General features: G+C 36.3%; 1 protein-coding gene across 2 annotated transcripts; it reads right to left on the bottom strand.

Annotated features, from left to right (window-relative positions):
• Positions 1 to 1,388: 1,388 nt before the first annotated feature.
• On the bottom strand, positions 1,389 to 21,244 carry ptcd3 (pentatricopeptide repeat domain 3). 2 transcript variants are annotated; one of them, XM_030145990.1, is made up of 23 exons: positions 21,150 to 21,244; positions 20,746 to 20,798; positions 20,027 to 20,066; positions 19,857 to 19,902; positions 19,700 to 19,768; positions 19,513 to 19,617; positions 19,208 to 19,331; positions 17,241 to 17,344; positions 16,990 to 17,154; positions 16,827 to 16,887; positions 14,447 to 14,529; positions 12,603 to 12,747; positions 12,445 to 12,495; positions 12,275 to 12,364; positions 12,142 to 12,170; positions 11,951 to 12,057; positions 11,784 to 11,862; positions 10,032 to 10,122; positions 8,737 to 8,822; positions 8,506 to 8,651; positions 8,349 to 8,390; positions 6,413 to 6,571; positions 1,389 to 1,702 (listed from the first exon to the last, which is right to left on the bottom strand). In XM_030145990.1, the coding sequence occupies exons 1-23, from the start codon at positions 21,236 to 21,238 to the stop codon at positions 1,657 to 1,659; spliced, it is 2,010 nt and encodes a 669-aa protein (XP_030001850.1). In that variant the 5' UTR covers positions 21,239 to 21,244; the 3' UTR covers positions 1,389 to 1,656. The 2 variants fall into 2 exon arrangements, with proteins under 2 accessions (XP_030001850.1, XP_030001851.1); XM_030145991.1 differs by having other exon boundaries at positions 16,990 to 17,151.
• Positions 21,245 to 21,365: the final 121 nt, after the last annotated feature.

Raw genomic sequence — 21,365 nt, 5'->3', positions numbered from 1 at the left:
GACTTAAAATGTTCTTTCCCAGTTATGTGGTGATCTAAAGACTCAAATTTGTGAATTCATTGATATCTAGCAATAAAGATCCAAGAGAGAAAAGAAAGCTAAGATATGAAGATTTTCCAGTGAGAATAGTTGATTAGACTTAATATGTGGTTGATTTATCAAACTGACACATTTATTCTGATGTTTTGAGGTATTTCCTACTAGCTTTTTTTGTTGTCCTATGTCTCAAAAAGAAGATGCTTCAACATACTGATGCAATGACAATTCTGGATCAATTAATAGGTGATCTACATGACTTTATCTCACATTTAACATCACTTTAACTCACTTGGAACTTCTGTGAAAAGATATACAACAAATGGTAGCTGGTTGCCCCGACGGTCATACAATAGAAACACCAGAAGTTCTACGCTGAGTTGAGGTTGCTCTGTCAGTGTAAAAGCAGCAGAAGTATTGTGCAAGTTATAAAAAAACAAAACAAAAAAACGTTACCACCTTAGTGACAACTATGCACTGAGACTTGTATAAACATGCTTCACAGCTGTAAGACTGTACATTAATAAAATAATTATGTGATTATAAGGAGTTCTTACAGAACTCAAATGAAGATTGACGTACAAATGCAAACATCTGAGTCGACTGTGATTAATTTTAAAATGTAAAATAAAAATACTTAAAATACTTAATAAAATTCACAATAGGCAAATTTTCATTCGAGGGTTTGCTTTATAGCTGAGCAGCCATTCTGACTCATTTCTAATAAATGACAGTATCTCACAGGTTGTACCTACACAGTGGTCGACAAAAACATTAAGGGCCATTGTTTGGTCACTGTTTTGTACATGCAGGACTTTTTGGTCCAGGAAATACTAACATCAGTTAATGCTCAAAACACTGGAGATGACCATTATGCACCTTAAAGCTGGATGTCATGAACTGTACGAAAAAAAGAAGACAAAGGAATCTGTTCTGAGCTCATGTAGAATTGATCATGCAGCTTGTCCATGACCTACTCCTTTATATATGACACTGGCTCAATGTAAGTGAATTGTTCGTGTTTTCACGATTGCACACTAATGAAAATATCATTAATGTGATACTCCATTTCTGCAAGATCATTCTAAATATTACACAGTAGACCTTTAATATTAAAGAAAAAACTGACTAGTTTCAGTAACTAAAACCAATAATCAAATGAATAAAAAGTGTAATAGAAAACTATCCTGAGCCATGGGGCTTAAATCTGAGAGTCTTAAAGCATCAAACTTCATGTAAATTCATGGATACTTCAATGAAGCCTAAATAAAATGTAAAAATAATGCTTAAATTGCATTAAAATGAAACAATATCATATTATTTCCATACAATATCAAAATTAGCCAACATTATCAATATTATAGGTATATGTTTTATTTTGTGTTGCCTTTCTGTTGATGCATACGCTACTGAAGGCAAAACTTCAGCTCCCACTTGAAGGTGTAAACATTTACAAAAAGCTGGGACAAAAATCTGAATATGATGAAATAGTGCCCTCTACTGCATTTTCCTTAAAACAGCTGGAGAAGTGAGGTTTAGACGTGTCGTATACATTTTATTCCACACATACAGAAACAGTACAGCTCTAACAGTCAGTGGCTTCAGACCGAGGCGTTGACCTCAGTCAGAGGGCTCTCCTGTAGACTCCAGTTCCGATAATAATGTCCTGAAAGAAAAAGAAACATGACACAGGTTGAAAATGGGGATTCAGAAAAACAAAAAAAACAAAAAACACAAATACACGCAATACCATATAATAGACAAAAAAAGTGGAACAGACACAAACAACCCACAGGAGGACACTGACTGTTTAGCATCAAATGCTTCACAGAGGTGTTACCACAAACGAAATAAACCACAAATGTAATAAAAATTTGCAGCTTTTAATAAGTAATAATCCCATAAATGTAATAACAGTCGCCTACCACAAACATAATACCTCATTTTCCCACAGTGTATTCCCATCCTTTCCACTGTCATCATAATCATATTTAGATATTTTATTTACATGGTTCAAACACAGGCTTCTATTATTCTTAATGAGAATAAATAAAATCCAGTTCATATTGAAGCTTTTATAATAAAACCTTTACAACATTTTTGCCCATTCTGTTTCGTTCCTCCACTTGTATTTGTAATTAAACACCTATTTATCTGGAATTAGTGCCATGTGGTGTTACATTTGATCCTTCTGAAAAGGCAAGTATCCAAAGGACAAGAAAAAATGGGAAGAAAAAGAAAGAGGAATGAATATTTATGCATGCATTACTTAAATGTATGTGATGCATTAATTTTTTTTAGATTTGTGGAAAGATATCCCTACAAAAGTAATCATTATTACTTTGTGGGAAATGAGGTATTACGTTTGTGGTAGGCAACTGTCGTGTTATGTTTGTGGGAAAGTTATTACATTTGTGGGATTATTATGTTAAAAGCTGCACTTTTTTTTTTTTACATTTGTGGTTTATTGCATTCGTGGGGTTAACAGTGGTATTCCATTGGTGTGCAGTTCACAGCAGGGTTTCTCAACTGAATACATGGATGTTTCAAGAGCAGGAGAGCAGATTTATTGCATTAGGAGTCTTACAACAAACCATCTGACTGAAATAATACAGGGAGAATATTTATTTATCATTTGTAGACTGTTAAAGCCTTCATTCAGTCAGATTTCCCAGTCAATAAAAAGATTTATTTGGTGCAGTGCTGGTCTCCAGTTGCTCCTTATACGTTCTTCTTGCCCTAGTGTGGAGTTTGACATTAAATCCAATGCTGTTAAGAGTGTAGTAATGATCTGTAGAGCCAAAGAGGCTGAATATATAAAATGTACTGATTTGAAGTTGCTGGATAATATTTTTTTCTGTCTGTAATGAAGTCACATATCTTGGATGTAAGGTTATAATAGTTTTGGATTTTTCATCATAGTTTAGTTTTATTTAGTTTGGACTTTTTTTTCTCTAATTCAGTTAGTTTTAATTTGTTTTTAGAGCAGGTTTGGTAGTTTTTATTAGTTTTTGTTTTTTCCAAATGCTTAGTTTTAGTTTTTTCATATCTTTTATCTTCTTCAACGTCATATTCAAAGAAATCCCACACAGTACTCTGCTACTTTCTCCCAACTTTAGTTTCCATGTTTCCAGGTAGAGTTTGGACGAGAAGACAACTCTAAATGACAAGTGACAAGAAGTGACAGACTGTGAAGTGCTGTATGGTGCTACCAGCTAAAACTGCTCGAGCAAAATAAATCGATTTCATATCAATCTGACATTGACAAAGACGAAAACTAAGGGAATTTCATCCATAATTTTTATACATTTTTAGTTAGTTTTGTAAGCACACAATACAGTTTCAGTTAGTTATCATTTTTTCTTTTAATTATAGTTTTTATTTATTTCAGTTAATGAAAATGTTTTTTCAATTCTAGTTTTCGTCATTTTGTTCATTTTCGTTAACGATAATAACCTTGCTTGGGTGTTATGACAGATGATATTTATAGGCAGTGCTGCATGTTGTACGTACAAGTCTCTTACACAATATCAGTAGACCACTCTAAACTCCACAGTTGAGCTCAAATTCCAGTAAAGTTCAATTAGAGACTGAAGAACTTACTGAATTAGCACATAAATATAGACAGTATTATAGTGAGAGTGTGTATATAAGTATATATATATGTGTGTGTGTGTGTCTGACAGTCTTGCACTTTTAACAACTGTCTCAACAGTTTTGCACATGTTGTATGCTATTACCTCTGGCAGTTTGCACAATTATCCAGATGTTGCACATTTATGTAATACATATTTTTCTCTTAGTAATAGTAGGTTATATTTTTATGTTCTTTTTCTCTTGCATGCCATTTTTTAAAAGCCACTTTGTTTTGGTTGTGTAACTCCTACTTACAGGGTGGGGAAGCAAAATTTACAATGAACATTTAGTTGTTTTTTCTCAGCAGGCACTACGTCAATTGTTTTGAAACCAAACATATATTGATGTCATAATCATACCTAACACTATTATCCATACCTTTTCAGAAACTTTTGCCCATATGAGTAATCAGGAAAGTAAACGTCAAAGAGTGTGTGATTTGCTGAATGCACTCGTCACAACAAAGGAGATTTCAAAAATAGTTGGAGTGTCCATAAAGACTGTTTATAATGGAAAGAAGAGAATGACTATGAGCAAAACTATTACCAGAAAGTCTGGAAGATACTATTAAAGAAGAATGGGAGAAGTTGTCACCCGAATATTTGAGGAACACTTGCGCAAGTTTCAGGAATCGTGTGAAGGCAGTTATTGAGAAAGAAGGAGGACACATAGAATAAAAACATTTTCTATTATTTAAATTTTCTTGTGGCAAATAAATTCTCATGACTTTCAATAAACTAATTGGTCATACACTGTCTTTCAATCCCTGCCTCAAAATATTGTAAATTTTGCTTCCCCACCCTGTAAATGAATATATTCCAATTTTTTTTATACTTACACTTTTATAGTTATCTTAAATTCTTGTGGCATTCAGTGTGGACGACAAAGTAAGATTTTCATTGTACAGAGAAACCCGTTTCTTTACTGTACACATGACAATACAACACTTTGAATATTGAGCCTTTAAATAGTATAACGTGAGTGAAACATGAAGTGGTTTTAATAAATCTAATGTATAAATGTATTGGCTGGATTAATGATTCTAGAAATGGAATTATCTTTTCCTTGATAAACATAAGGGGTGCGTCTGAATAATTATTTTGCTTAGGAAGGTTCCTAGGTGAGTGAAATGACATGGAAGTGTCTGAGTGTCAGCCATGATAAGAGCTGCCCGCATTCGTTAAATGCAAATGAAAGGAACTTGCTTGCGTGCTTCCTTTATTGTCTCCTTCAGCAGAGGATACACGGCAACATCCTTTAGCAAAGGAAAGGAGAGAATGCCGTTCCACCAAGTTGGCCGATCCGAGTGTTCAAGAAAACAAACATCTTATGCCACAACTGTCAGACCAATATGATGATATGTATTTTACTTTAAACACTTGTTGTAAAATGTGCGGTTAAAGCAGCAGGCTGAAGGAAGTGTATTTATGGGTTGATATGTTATTATTAATGTAGATAGATGATGTTTCTAACTCACCAAACTTAAGGATAACCACAGGAAGTCTAGTGGACCTATAGACATACTTAACAGATCTGATTCAGAATCCATATTGTTACATACATATGGACAGGCCAGTGTGTGTGTGACTGTGTACTAGTGCAGCTTCAGCCTTTATTTAGGTCTATTTCTGCCACAACCTTGGTAATTAAGTCAGATTTTTACTGCATTGTCCTTGTGTATATCCTGCATCAAACAATGCAGTAAGAGCGCACTGGAAATTATCCAAGATGAGTTCTTTGTAATCCATTTTAGTTTCACCACAGCTGACCTATGGAACATCCACTGAGTGTAAAAGCAGCTGGATTCGCTCAGTACAGCTGCATCTCTTCCTAAGTCCTTGTGGTGGATCCCTTACCCACTACCATCTTTTGTTAGTAGTTTTTGTTTCATGAGTTTTTGTTAAGTTACAGTTAATGGTTACATCGCAGTTTAAGTATTTTATTTAAACATTCTAATGTGGGTGCACACATATTAGTTAAGTTTGAATTATTTACTCACATGGTTCTTCAGTTGCAGACAAAAGACCAGAAAAAAGACGGGGGAGGGAACTAACATCACAAGACTGACGGGGGGAAACACTGTATGTTTCTTTGTGTTAATTTAGTTGTTTAAATTCTTGGTTTAAATCACAATGGGTTCACACAGTATTTTGTGTCTAGTTATGGTTCTTTGTTTTTTTTTTTGTTATTTTGACTGAGTTAATGGGTTTGTTTAATTTCATAGTGTAATGACTCCCCCTTGTGTTTGGTTTGGGTTAGTCCCTTTCTATTTAAGCCCACCTTGGTTCTGTGTCTGGTTCAGTCAGTTTTTGTTCTGTAACAGTTTGGTTTAGTTGACCTCAGTTGGGCCCATCTTTGTTCATTTTGTTAATTGCCATTTTTTGAGCTTGTGTTAACATTTTTCTAACTTTATTAAATTATCATTTTTCCTAATTTTACCACCTTTGTCCTGATCCTTATGTTTGGTCCTCTACAGTCTTTATGAATTCTCTTTCCATCTTTCCTTATTGATGGCTTCTACCATTGTCAAGGAAGTGACCTTGGCATTTGACTTAGCATCTTTTGCATGAGTTTTTTTTTTTCTTTTTTTGCAAAATGTATTTTTAAATGATGTATTCAGTATTGTGATATCTTTCATGCTCATATTTAATCATCTTCAGTGTCTTGTTTTCACTTGGACCTTGAGTCTGTGATAAAGTTGACTGATTGACTGAAGATGAAGACATACTCTACACCTCACCTCTGCTCCTCATTGAGCTCAAACTGGGCCAACACTTTCTCAGCCAGCTTGGGTGTGGTTGACAGACAGAAGGCCGCCGACATCTGAACCAGCTCCACAGCCCTCTGCGAAGATCCACTGCTGTGACATGCTAACAGGAAGTCCTCCAACAGCTCCGCTCTGGACAAAGACAGACACAGTCACAAATGTGAAACACTTCTGCAATTTCATTAGATTTCATTTTGTTTTACATTTAACTTTCAATATTAAGTTGATTTGGTTTATAAAGAGGGTTTGCTAGTGTCAGATCTTCCAAAAAATACTTATTTTTGCATTTTAATTTTAACTACTTGTACTTCCTAGATATGTAGTTTTGCACCTGGTTTTGTATTCATTTTGTATTATCTTTGGATGTATTTTATTTGGTTTGTCTGACTTTATTGCTAGTTGAGTATAGCTAATCATCAAGGCTATTATTATTTCGAAGGGGGCAGGAAATATAAGATTTTCTTCATCCTGCTCCTTTTTGAGCATGGATGTGTAAATGTTTGTTCACCTGACGATTATTGAATGTCTGCTGATTAAATGCACAACCATGAACAAAATAAATGAAATGAAGAACTATTTTTATTGTCTTTTCATGCACGTTATTCCATTTGTCTCGGGCCACAAATAAAAACAGTATAAAAAGTATCTTGAAAAAAATTGAACAAAACTTCATAAAGTTCAAATGTATTTACTTACTACATAAAGTTCAAATGTATTTACTTACTACAGATGAAAAATCCTCTGCAAAACTGAACTTTTTCAGATTGAAGATTCACAATAATGTCAAATTGGGTCTGAATCTTGGTGGTAAAAGTCTAGAGATAATGCCACAGTAATCCAAAACATGTGAGGGCCTTTTAGATGTCATGTTAGGGCTTTTTAATGGAACAAACAGGAATATAGTATATGAGGTATATAAATTAAGTTTTCAATGACACTGTAATTTTAGCTGTCCATCTTTTAATGTGAAAATTAGTTTTATTTCTTAACTGGTGGTGATGTGGGTCAGTCACCAGGAATACGTTTAGTTTTAATGTTGAATCTCTGTTTCTTTATTTTTACAAGTCTTGGGGCCATGTTGTAAATAAGAGTTTTCACTTGTATTCTGTAATTATATATTTATATATGTATTACTATGTTGTATTTTTATTTGTCTCTGTCTGATAATCCATAAATCAAATCTTTACAGGACATGTGACAATTTACAATTTGCTAAAACCAGCACAGCTAAAATATTTTTATAAACTCCGACACAGTTTGAGTCAGTTACTCCTATGTAAAGTCTTATTTTTGTCTGTTTATGAAAATACGCCTAGATTTTCTTATCCTGTTTCGATAAAAATTCCTCCAACTTATATTTTTCTTTTTATTTCTTGATGCAGCAGCGCAGTACACCAGTATTTATACTTTAGATCCAATTCCAGTTTTTAACGCTATTTCTCAATGATAATTTTTTCTTTTACTACTACTTTTGGAGGTCATGCATTTAAATAATGTTGTCTTTGTGTTTTAATTCTCATGCATCACATTTAATTTTATTCCACATGTTTAGTCTCCTTGTTGGAACATTCACATCTAGAATGACTTGGTTTCATCATTTCTAAATAATTGTCCAGGTCAAAATGACTGATTCAGTATTTAAGTATATTAACTAATAACCTGACAAGATGTGTTAATATGTACATCGACATCCGTGGCGTGTTTTCCTGACAAAACAAACACAAACAGCGCTCCACCTTTATTATTACACAAAATTACCAGTTAGAGAATGTCATGAGAACATCTCTATTAATGGTAAGTTGTAGGTAAAACATCAACTGTGTGAAAGTATCATTTAGAAGTGTTTTGTAATTTCTTATGTTAAGAAGAGCATAGTTTCATTTTGGTTGTAGTTTGGGTGCAGACTTACGAAGGAACTCTGTTGTTTGTCTTGAAGAGCTGCAGTATCTCCCTGCCGAGACAAACAGGAGGTCAGATATTGTTTGGTTACACAGGTTACGTATTTGATAGTGAGTCGGTCAGACCGTAGTAAAACCGCTCTTTCTATAAGTGCCTCCTCAACTCACCAAGCCTGCTGGGTCTTGTCGGTTCTCAGTAGCAGAGAGGCGATGTATGAGAGGGCAGCAGGGGTCCACTCCAGACGGGACCACCCTCCTTCTCCAGTGTACACAGTCTTTATGTCCAGAGCGCACTGAGCGAACAACTCCTGAACCTGAGCCCATACAGTCACAAACATGATCAAGATTCTGTATTCATCTTGCATCTCCAAAGAAGTGAAACCACAGTACATCACTGACCTCAGGGCTGTGTTTATCTCTAGCCATAAGGGACAGCACCTCCTCCACCAGGCCTGACTTATTTTCATGACCCAGTGAGCGAATATCTGAAAAAGAATATAACACATTTAAAAAACAAAAATAAAAACCAGAGATGGGATACTTTTTTGGCCTGCACAATGACTTGAATTGCAATCACTATGCGCAACATCACCAGGTGGGATTATACTAAAGCCTCCATGTTTAGAAAAAAGATACTGAAGTTATGAAAAATATTCAAGTTTCCAGCACTACAGAGATATGAAATGAATTCATTCACACACGCTAGACTGTGGCTGTGAATGTGACAACTACAGGAAGTATAGAGTCACTCTGCTGGTCTACCCCAGTGAGGAAAATTAATGCCAAGGTCGACTGGAGGATGGGAATCACTAAGAAACTACAGTCAAAGACAGTAACAAATATTTAACAAAACAGAAGGGGCATAGTTTTCGCCACTGCACACAGCTCTAAATGAACAGAATAGAGTTAGTTGCAGTGTTTCTGCTCCATAGGGGAGTTGGATTATAATGTAAACTGTCGGCTGATGCAGCACTTAAAGGTTATAAGACAATGATGGTTTGAACACTTAAGATGAAAACCTGATAAGACAATAATACAGATGTGCATAAATAATAAGCTTCTGACTTCATCCACTAACTGATACAGTTTGTGGAGTTGTAATATTAATTCATCAGCGGACCTTGTGCTGAGTGCTTTCTGGATTATGACCCCCTTCTGCTATCAAGAGTGTCAAAACAATGTATAACCCCATTAGAAGGTCCAGATTTAGGAAGATTAAAGGTGATCGAACTGCAGAAAGGACAATCTCTGTTGTCTGGTTATATGTCAGATATAAGTGACACTTGACAAAAGCAGGAACTGTGTAAAAGAAGCCCTTTATTGCTATTGTTTTTTGGTTATTGTTTTTTTTTTGTAGTTTTTGTATTTTTAATGCTAGTTTAAGTTTGTGTGATTTGTCTTTACTCAACGAGTAAACACTTTGTTTCCTTTGAAAATTAAGTTGACTCAAATCAAAAATCATTGCCCAGAAAAATTTTAACTTTTTTTTTCACTAAATTGTGCATCCCTTATACTTAAGCCTGATACATACTCCACGAGAACAGACAAATTTGTTAATCTTCTCAAGGTGGCCAGAACAAGAACAAAGTTTGTTCTGGCCGGGAAATTTCATACTTCACAAGAAATTCAAGTACCGAACAAAAAAATGCAAATAGCACAGATACACTAGACACTAGCAGGGAGTCCATGCTCACCTTTCCATATGGTGGGTATGAGGTCCAAACGACTCTCTGTATCAAGAGTCTGCAGCAGGTCCTTCAGACCCTGAGTGTTTGGGTAGTACAACTACAAAACAGAAAAAACAAACAAAAAACATCAGACAGTGTAGAACTCTGTAGATGAGAAATATATACAGTAGATAATACTTGTGCTTATATTTACATAGTATTTCCTAAAACCCAAGCTTTTACCTGTATTAGTGCTGCAACATTTTGTTAAAAAATCATATCATTATTGTGGGCAACACTAGTCAACTGAGTCTGCTTGCTTAGTTATCAAGTACTGTCACATAACTTTTTTTTGACACAAAAGATGCAAACAAACTAACATAGAGGTAAACTAAACTTCACTGTGACGTGGGAACAATAGGCTGATTTTACTGTCTAACACTTCTATGTAGCTGGACAATTCAGTGTCAACATTTTATAATGTCATTTGTTGTTGTTGTTGGAAACACATTACTTCGTCACTAAAACCAGGCTTTGTGTCAAAGACCAATTACATTTGGATTTAGACCAGTATACAGATGTAAGGCATTCGATGCAAAGGGATTTTTAATGACCAATACTACTCTCTTAGCAGCAGGTTATTCATATGTTAATGGTGGGTTTAGTGCAATGGTTGCAGATGATTAAGGGATTATGAGTTACTGGACTGAAAGCTGCATTCATTTCATCACATAATTTTAGAATGTTAAGTTTGTTGAGAACTGGGAGATTCCTTTTTACAGATGCAGCGATATATCATCCTGACAAATGTATCCACATATTAGATGTCTGTTCTACTGTTGGCATGGCAGATATTATTCATCATCACATCATACAAAGATAATGTGATGAAAGGCTGAAAGACTTCAACATAGTAACTGTAGTATGTATAATAAAATATTATTGTTGGGGGGTAAATAATAACAAAAACAAAATAAACACACAGTAACTTCGTAATTGACTGATTTTAAATACCTGTATTAGGGATGTAATGATTACCGGTATAATGATAAACCGTGGTAAAATTCCCCACAGTGAGTATTACTGTTTCAAATTCTAATTATCATTAAAACCGTGTTTAATTACCACACTTTGACAAACTCACGGTCATACTGCTCATTTCCTAGAGAAGCAGCAGCACTCCAGGTGCACATGTGCAGTTTGCAATGCTTGACCACTGAAAACATGGCAGAAGGCACTGCACGGACAGTGCTCCGGAGATTTTTCCCCGCAATAAAAGGACAAAGTTGGAGGTCTGGATGTATTTTGGATTTTTAAGGTATGCTTGGTTAAATAATTTCAGTGTGCATAAGTACTTTTTGAACATTTTGAGCACATTTCAACAATACTGGAATAATAATGATAACCATGATAATTTTGGTCACAATCACCATGATATGAAATTTTCATCTCGTTACATTTCTAATCTGTAACAAAAACCGTCAAGTACCAAGAATTTTGCAATTTGCGCACCCCTAGAAATGATAAGACTGGGCGTTTTCAGTCTTTTGACAGGTACAGCATTAATGACAATAACAAGTTCAAGTTACGAAAAATTAATCATAAGGTTAAAAAAAAAAGAAAAATGTAATGTCCTCATACTGTGATGTAGCATCTCAAAATCTATAATGTGACACTGAAGCTTTATTGGTGTAACAGTAATAGTGTGTACCAGCTGCAGCGTATAAAAAACTACTAGTGGAGGAGAAAAATAGATCAGAGATGGATCGATGAACTAACCGAGGGAATGAGCCGTTTGTACCACTTCAACACCACATCGGCATGCTCCATCATACACAGCAGGTTGAAGAAGCGACCGCTGCAGAGGAGAGAGAACAGGTCTGGTTAGAATACCTCCGCCCTGCAGATGGAGGACTGGACATCCAGGAGAGCTGGTCTTCACTTACTAGTAAATACTCTGTTGGTAGGGATCTCCCACCAGCCTCCTGTTTTCACCCACTTCTACGAGAGCGTGGACTTTATATCCCAGCTCTAGGTCTTTGTTATCTAGACACTATTACAACAAACAAAACCAGTCAGGATGCACCAAAACGCATGAATAAATGTGTCTGGTTATTGAGGTTTTACTAATACTTACTATTTTCATTGCAGTACAGAAGAAATATACTAAAGACAAAAAAAAAAAAAGAAAAATGTTCAAATTGACAGTCAAGTGGCAAAGTATTAAGATATCTAAGAAGACATCCTAGTACATCTGTAGTAGAACTCACCATCATCAGGGTCTTGGCAGGTGAAGCTCATTCCACTGATCTCTGACATAATTTCCTGTAAAATATCCACATTGCCGGGGCCAGAAGACCCTGGAAAGAAAACACACTAGGTTTCAATATGACTCAGCGTTTAAGTTTGATGTAACCTCCCATGGCAGCGCTGAGTTTACCTGGTCTGAAAAACACAACCAGGATGTGGTTGAAGGAGGCCAAACTGGGAGCTAAAGGCAAGACATGAGAAAAGAAAGACACATTTAGACTCATTATTAAGAACCAACAAACAGGAACCAAATGGACACTGTGAAATAAGAGTCATGTTTCTACTTACCGATCCCCAATGCCTTCATCTCGCTCAGGGTGTGCAGAGCCTGAGTTTTGGCCAAAAAGCCACAGCGTCTGAGCGCTTTGAGGACGCTGTTGAAGGTCTGCAGGGTGGGCTGAATTTTCTGTTGATTCATCTGCTTCAACAGCTCCTGTGGACACAAGAAAAATAGGACCAATGGCCCTGTATCTCACCATCATGTTCTGTCAAGAATCAATAACAAGTTGAATGTGTGAGGTTGTCAGATTCTGCCACTATGTTGGAGTCTTCTGGTGTTGATGCAGGAGATCAATCTCCCATAAAGAAGAGGGTGGTACTTTCAGTTGAGGATAACTCAACAAATTAAAAGAAAGTGTCTCTCTCTCTCTCTCTCTCTCTATATATATATATATATACACACACACACACACACACACACACAGGGTTCCTATAAGTGCTCAATAGCAATTATATTGATATATCTAACCATTTCCATGTTATAAGCCATCAAAATGTGGCCCATTATAAGTAAAGGCACATTTTCAATATTTCAAAAATTCATCCAAAAATTCAAAAATCAAACTTTTTCAAAACTGTGAAAAAACTTTGCAGACATTGTCCCAATTAAGCTACATAAAAAACTGTATATGAATGAATGAATGAATGAATGAATAGACATCAGTGACCTTGAGTTTGACTCTTCAAGGTCACTAAAGGTCATGGACCCAAATCAAAGTCAATATATGACTTCCTATCAGGACTCAATAGTAACTATATTGATACCTCTAACCATTTCCACGCTATTAGCCATCAATATATGGTCCATTATAAGTGAAGGCACATTTGTAATATTTCAAAAATTCATCAGAAATGAAAATATCTCAAAACTGTGAAAAGGCTTTGTAGACATTATCCCAAGGAAGCCACATTAAAAAAAATATGAATCCAACCAGTAGTTTCAGAGAAGATGTCTGAAGAAATTGCTAATGAAGACAACGGACACAGTGCCTTCCCAACAGCTCTTGGCCTGTCGACTGGTGAAACAACAGATTCAATTTGACTCTGACTGAGCAACAATTATTCCCAGTTTATTTCACAAACTTTTGTTTGATACATAGATCTTATTAAAAATTTTTCCTTTAACAACAGCTACAGCACCAATGCTGATAATGCTCTCTGTTTGTTTGTGTATTGTGATTCACAGTAGGTGGGTCATCCTGTAAACAGAATTTTCAGGTCTCTGTTGAATTTATTTCTTCTGACGGGTCAGCCACATAAAATGTTACACATGTCAATGGATCTGAAAGATGATTCTCCAAAGATATTTCACAACTTTTCATGAAAAAATTAAAACATCTGTAAAATCTGTAGGAATTCTAAATCCTTAAATTCCTAAAAAAGAGCATCAAAAATCAAAAACGCTCTAAATGCTTTACTATTTTTAAATTTTTGAGGTTTGGTCATTGAAATTACTTTTTCTAATTAATGTTTGCATTCTACCACACTGATGTGTTTTCAGTAAAGAAATCAAATTACAAACTTTAATTTGCTTTCAAATAATGTAATGACAACAGTTATTCTTGGTCATCAGGCCAATTTGGAATCTAGTGGAAAAAAAAAAAGGACAAATTCACTTGGTGGTTTTTTTTTTATAGATTTTTCCAAAGTTCTGGACTGCTCAACATTTCACAAATATTCTACAAGTGTTTGAAGGAAAGTTTTTGGGTGAATGTGTGAAACATATCTGAAATCAACTGTTGCTGTTTCACTGATGATGCTTTCCTCAGCATCACAAAAACAGGTCTTTGAAAAGCACCTTAGAAAGCTCTACGGTTTCCTGTTCTGAAACTGAGAAACAGAAAAGCTCTTACAGTGATGAGGTCCCATCTCTCATTATATTGCTCTCTGACTTCTGAAGCCGCTGAGATCAGAGCGTTGAAGATGTGGATGTCACCTGCAGACAGAAGGTCACATTAGTACAAACTGAAGTCATCTGAAGGTTTGACGACAGGTTTTAATTTGGTAATAGGTAGGTTTAAATGGGACACATTTACTGAGACTGGAGTGCTTTTTGAGATTTGACCGGTAACTACCAATTTCTTTTAATTTAATTTTACTTAATTATTTTAACTGTACAATTTAAAAACGATTTTACATTGTTCTTTATCCCTTGAGTCACACATTCAAAACCTTCAAAAATGTCAAGGTCAAACAGATACCTTTAAATGTATATATAAATGTATATGTATGTTAAACTATTTTCCACTTTCCATTTTTTTTTAGTTAAATCTTAACCAACTTCATTCACCACCATAACAACCAAATGTTCTGAATTTAATCTGTTTTTTTTTTAAATGACAAAAGCCCCAAAGATGAAACATTTTACATATAAATTATAAGTGGTATTATTATGATTACTACGATCAGTGACTGATGCCAAAAGTGGTTGTGATGCACTTTTATGTTTTTTTTTTCCCCAGGGACAATGTAAAAAAATAATCTTCTGCTTTTTATCTTTGCTTTGTTTTTTTGTTTTTTGTTTTTTTTTAAAGTTTATTACAGTTTGAGAGAAGTCAATCATTGGCTCAAACACAAACACTGAAACATTTTTTGCTACCTCACTTTAAACAATAAAAAGCTACTCATTTGCATTCTTTCCTTGGATTTATAAAAAAAAAAAAAAAAAAGTCTATCTACAACTAGGGCTGCACGATTAATCGATTTTAAATCGAAATCGGATTTTTTAATTAGGACGATTTTTAAAAAAGGGAAATCGTAAAATCGATTTCATCTCTCTCGTGCCTGCAGGCCGCGCGCTTGCGGGCTCCCGTAGGCTCCTCCTCCTATCAGTGACAGCGGTCTGTCACAGAAGTCCGTGTAATGACCGGACTTTAAATGTGTTCATGAGCCCACAGTACTTATAGCAATGTAAGCCGTGGCTTCACGCACGGATCCCACAACTGAAATATAACTGCACGCGGATCACTCATCTTCCGTTGTCCCGGATCCGTACCGTACTGTCTTCTTCCGATCCGGGTCCGGGTCTCGGGGTCATCAGCCTCAGCAGAGGAGCTCAGACAGCCCTGTGCCCACACACATCCACCAGCTCCAGGATAGAATCCCTCCAGCGTGTCCTGGGTCAGTCTATTCCACGCACAGATCCCCCAGTTTAAATAGAACCGCATGTGGATCACTCATATTAACGTGGTCCACGCACGCATGACTGATGCCTGTCACTGACTTACACTGGTATCACTTCTGTGGGCCCAGATACCCAGAAAAAAATAAATAAATAAATAAGTCCTCTTACTTGCTAAATTTTTCATTCACAAATGTAAGTTCTGGAACACAAAACCAAATATTATTTATTTTTTGAAAGATGTTGAACTTTATTTAAAGGTGTTAAATAAATCTGAAAACAAAAAGGCAGATATAAAAAAAGATGTAAAAACAATCAGTATTTGCTCTGATTTGGACATTGTATTATAGTGTATTCCCCCTGGCAAACTTATGTTATTTTCTTGTTGTATACATTGTTTGTATACTCTACTTAATTCAATAAAGATTTAATTGAGAAAAAATAAACTTCTGTGGGTTCATCACGTGATACCATCACAGATTTAAGGTCAGAGCAGTGCCTTGCATTGTGGGCTGCTCACGAAAACGACATGCTGACTTCTGTTGTCTTTTGTAGTTTTACCCAAAAATCGAAATCAAAATCGAAAATCGAGTTTTTAGAGGAAAAAAATCGGCTTTTTTTTTTTTTGCCAAAATTGTGCAGCCCTATCTACAACATAGCGTGCCTTGTTTCTTTTTCTTTAATGTGTCATTAGAGTGTAACAAAGTAAAAATTGAATTTCACTGTTACTTACAAAGTGAGTGAATTTAGAACAGACTTTTAACCAAACAGCTATATATCATATTTAATTGTAGTAAGAATTCACAGCATAATCTGGGAGTTTTTAGTGTTAACTGCTTAAAAAGGAAATTGTGGACTATTGTTGAAGATGAAAACTATTTCTTTGGTGCTATCTAGTGGTCAGGTCACAAAGAGGCCAATTTAAAACTAATGAACTCCAGTCCCTGAATGTTAACCTTTACAGCAACATGAAAATGAAATGTGACGAAAACAATAGTTCCGTGTAAACCCATAAACATATGTTACATTAAGCAAAGTGTGCTTTCCAGGGTCATTCCTTAAAGCCACTCCTTATGCTTTTAAAATACTGCCTTGTTTATGGTTTAACTCACCAGTGATTCTGTTGTTTAGCATGTCTGTGTATAAGCTGAAGGCCCTTGCATATGCTCCATGCTGGGGACAAACAAAGGAGAATGCAAGAATTCAGCTGACTGTCAGTGATCTGTTCTTCTGAGGCTCTCTCATTATTATTATCAGTATCAAAGCTGCTCTTACCCTGACCATGCCTCTGATCAGAGCAGCATAACACCGTGTGTCTTTCTCTGACAGCAGGTTAAAGATCCTCTCTGCATTATTGTTTTCCTTCCATGTGGCATTTAGAAAGTATGACGCTTGACGAAACCTCCCTTTCTTTTTCTTCGCCTCCTCCCCTGACTCCTCCTAATGACACACGAGTACAGTTTACAAACACATCTACACACATACTGCAAGTCAAGTGGATGCTGTCATTCAATCCCATCACTCACAGAACTTTCTGTCTGTGGCCCCCCGTCCTCAGCAGGGTTTCTGTCACAGTAGAGAGCAATCAGGTCCAGCAGGTCATGAGTCGTTTCCATGGAGACGGCTGTACCTGAGGAAAGTGAAAAGACATGGTTCCATGTGTGATTTCAATATTTTAGAGACAATGCCCAAATACTTTTGTTGATTTATTTTTCAGGTTCCTGTGCTTTACTCAGGCATTCATTTTCTGACAAGTTTACTTTTACTCTATGACAAGTATCTGTACTTCCTGCCGCTTACACACTTGTTATTTAAGGTTTAATAGGCTTGAGGAAGAGAATCAATAATTTTTATTTTGCATGAATGCACATCTTCTAAAAGTCAAGACTGGTTTCAATGTAAAGTGATGGAACACTAACACATTATCAGTAGGGGTGTTAGAAAATATCGGTTCTGCAATATATCGCGATATTTCATTTCACAATACTGTATCGATATTAAAAAGTACTGTATCGATATTTTAACACTTTCAGTGCCATGGGCCGATTAAATCGGCTTTACGAAAACAACCTGTAAAGTGCCACGGGCCGATCAGATCGGCTTTGGAGAACACGCCACATTTGTGTACAAACAAACCATCCACCCCCATTTCTTTCTCACATTTCGATGACGTTCTTTCTGTGTCCCCCTTTTGAGACCAAGCAGACGGGAATTTGAGGTCACGCGACCGAATAATATTTTTATATCTTTTTAATGTTTCTTATTCTCCGGTGTTTCATCAGAGGGAGCCCTCCATGCCGGGGGGCGGCTGTGGACTCCGGGGGCTGTGGCGCCTTCTCTCACTGGGGTCCGCTCCTTTCTGGTGGGTGGGGGTCCCAGTTGGCCCTCTCCCACTAGTTGGGATGCGGGGCTGTGTTGCTGGTGCTTGGTCGCCGGGGTCGGCGGCTGCCTCCTGGTGCGGATGGCTCCCTGAGACAGCGCCTCCTAAATTGATGTTTTACTTTTACTTGCACATTTTTGTTCTGGTCTACCCGTGCTCAGTCAGTCTTCTTAAGTATGTGTGAGCTTGTGGGTTTGCATGTATATGTGTGTGTGTGTGTGTGTGTGTGTGTGTGTGTGTGTGTGTGTGTGCGGGTGAGTGGGTGGGGGGCGGGTACTGATTTTTAAACTGATATGTAAAGCACTTTGTGCTACAGTTTTTAATGTATGAAAAGTGCTATATAAATAAAGATTATTATTATTATTATTATTATTATTATTAATTATGCAAATTACGATCAATAATGAATCGGCTGCGTCCGGTGCGTTTTGAATCTAATTAGCAATCGGTCGGATGTTACCGAGCGGTTTCCTGCAGGATTCTTCAAATATTATAAAAAAGACGCGAAATACTGAAAAACGGCCAAATTCTGTGGCACTTTTAAGGCTTATTAGCCCCTTAACTGTCTGGCACTTAAAGAGTTAAAGTATTTATTCAAATGCAGATATGGCGGAGGTTCATTTTGTTTTTAGGTTTTCTTTATTGTTTATATGTTATTTATTAATATTTAACACTGTCTTATTAAATAATGGTTATTTTATGCATCCTAAAAACACTTTTTACTGTCTGAGAGGCAGATGGTAGTTCCTTTGGAAACTAGGAGAATTAGAAAAAAATTTTGTGATATAGCATTAGATCCTGTTCTGAAATAAAAATGTGTTTAGTATTTGTACATATTTCTGGTGTAATTCAATCCTTCCAGGAAATAATCATTTTAAAAAAAAAAAAGAAGAAACAAACATAAAATTACCTTTTTAACAGTATCATGATATATCATGATATATCGTGATATATTGAATCGTGATCCTAGTATTGTGATTTGTATCATATCGCCAGATTCTTGCTGATACACAGCCCTAATTATCAGTCTTTTATTTAAACACAGGTATGAGTACTTCTATTGGGAGTAAAAATTGCGGGAACTTTTGTCACTGTGTGTGTGCATTTTCTCACCCGCTTGAAGAAGCTGATCGTACATATCCACGGCAGCTGTAACTCTCCTCAGATGAATTCTTTCCTTCAGGGCCTCCTCACTCACCTCCTCCAGAAGCAGTGACACAGTCTCTGGCATCAGGCACTACAGATACACAACAAAGAAAGTCATTACCACATACTGCCCTTCATTGTGGAACACAATCTGAAAAACTATTTAGCATTTTCAAAGCTTTTAAAACCTACAGCTGGTACTCTTAATATCTATTCTGATTTCAAACAATAGAAACAGCATCTGTGTGTGTGTATGTGTGTGTCAGTCTTACTGGTATGTGCGGTTCAGCAAAGTCTTTGGTGAAGAGCTTGGGATTGTTGTTAATAAAGAATTTCGCCGCAGATCGGCCAGACTCTTGAGATAGAGAGAACAGTGTCTACAAAAAGAGAAAGAGGATGAAAAAAAATTAGCAAAACTTCAACACCACATTTTAAACTGTGAGTTTGATTTTGGCATACAAACTCAGAGGATGTCCTGGGTGAGAGGAAAGGGTCATCCTGGAACTGGTACCGATATGCTGTGGGGTCCTAGAGGGGATAAGAGATCATGTTTAGATACTGACAAATACATATACTGTTAAACAGATTCATACCCATACTGAATGACAACACTCACCCTGCCCACTGTGGAAGACAGAGCCTCCAGGACTGCCTCCTTGCTCCTGTTGAACAAAGGAGTGACGCAAGTTCCTTAACATTTCCATACATACTGACTTACTTTAGATTAGAGGCAGCTTTTCAAACCATGTCACCACTCAGCTACCAGCTCTGTTATGGCACACATACCATGTTTTCTTCCTGGGGATGACAATGCTCTGTGCAGATTCTGCAACACAAATGACAAACAGGACTGAGTTTGATGTCAAAACCCAACTTCAAACCTCCAGGGTCATGCTGATCAGCTATGATCATGCTGGCATGATCAGGTGCGTGTGCATGTTAATACAGAAGGTTAAAGTGGAAAAAGTAAATTTCAGATCACACAGGTGAATTTGTGCTGATAAAAAAATACCTAATATGGAGAAGGTAGACATTTATATGTGGTATATAACTGCAAAATTATTCAGTAACAGCCAAAATAGGCTCAAACCACAAAGGGTCAATACAGAGAGCTCCATCATGGTCCTTCATGCACTGCGTTGAAAAATTTCTAACACTAATGCAAAAAGTCTAACAAAAGTCAATTAATTTATCATCTATTTTGTTTGTTATATTTATTAGTATTAATACTGTTATTTTGTTCATGTCAGGTCTTGAATTCATTAAAGCCTATTACCTGTTTTACATCCTTGTCTTCTGTACTCCTTTTTCAGTCATAGTTGCACAATTGTAACTTTTATGCTGAATTTATTCATAAAATAGGATGCAAGACTGACAATTATCCCTTAGATACAAATGAGCTCTACACTATAAAAAGGGGTTTGTAACATAAACTTACAAGTTTCTTTCTGATCATATTCACTTGAGTAAGTTTTCTTTAATATCATAACATGGCAAGTATTTACCTTCGTTAGCTTCAGCAGCTTGTTGTTGGAGAGCAGAGGTCCGGTGAAAACTCCTGAAACAGTAAAGAAAACATGTCTGAGCTGTGTCACCTCACGTCACTACATTTCTCCCATCACACTATGGATGCAATGAAAGTGGGCCACAAACAGCAGTTGTCGACAGACAGTATCCGTGCAACTTTTACCCAGCCACTTACATGCCTATCACTCTTAATAATAAATACACAACATTTTGCAATCGCTTCTAAGAGACACATAAGCATATTTAGCCTCATTAAGATGTGACCTCCTCTAAGATGATGCTAACTGCAGCTCTTAATTTCATGAACACCCAGAAATTAAATAACTGTAAGTTCGACAGTATAATATTTAGACTTGAAACGTTGCCTCGTAACTATTCTTACCTGTGACCACACAGTTTTTGCAAGTTATTTAACAGAAAACGTCCATTTCTCTGTACGTAATGCCCTACGTGTGTCCCGGGCGCCGCCATCTTGTTTCTAACTGAAGGATTATGGGAGGAAGAAACCATGTGAGAAACGAGGTGAAAAATATAATGATTGGAAATGGTTGGTGTGTTATATTGCATACATCAGTTCCTGGGTCGAAAACAATATTTT

Source organism: Sphaeramia orbicularis, chromosome 10 (assembly GCF_902148855.1).
Source record: "Sphaeramia orbicularis chromosome 10, fSphaOr1.1, whole genome shotgun sequence".
In the NCBI taxonomy this organism is placed as follows: Eukaryota; Metazoa; Chordata; class Actinopteri; order Kurtiformes; family Apogonidae; genus Sphaeramia; species Sphaeramia orbicularis.
This window is presented reverse-complemented; position numbering and strand designations above follow the sequence as displayed.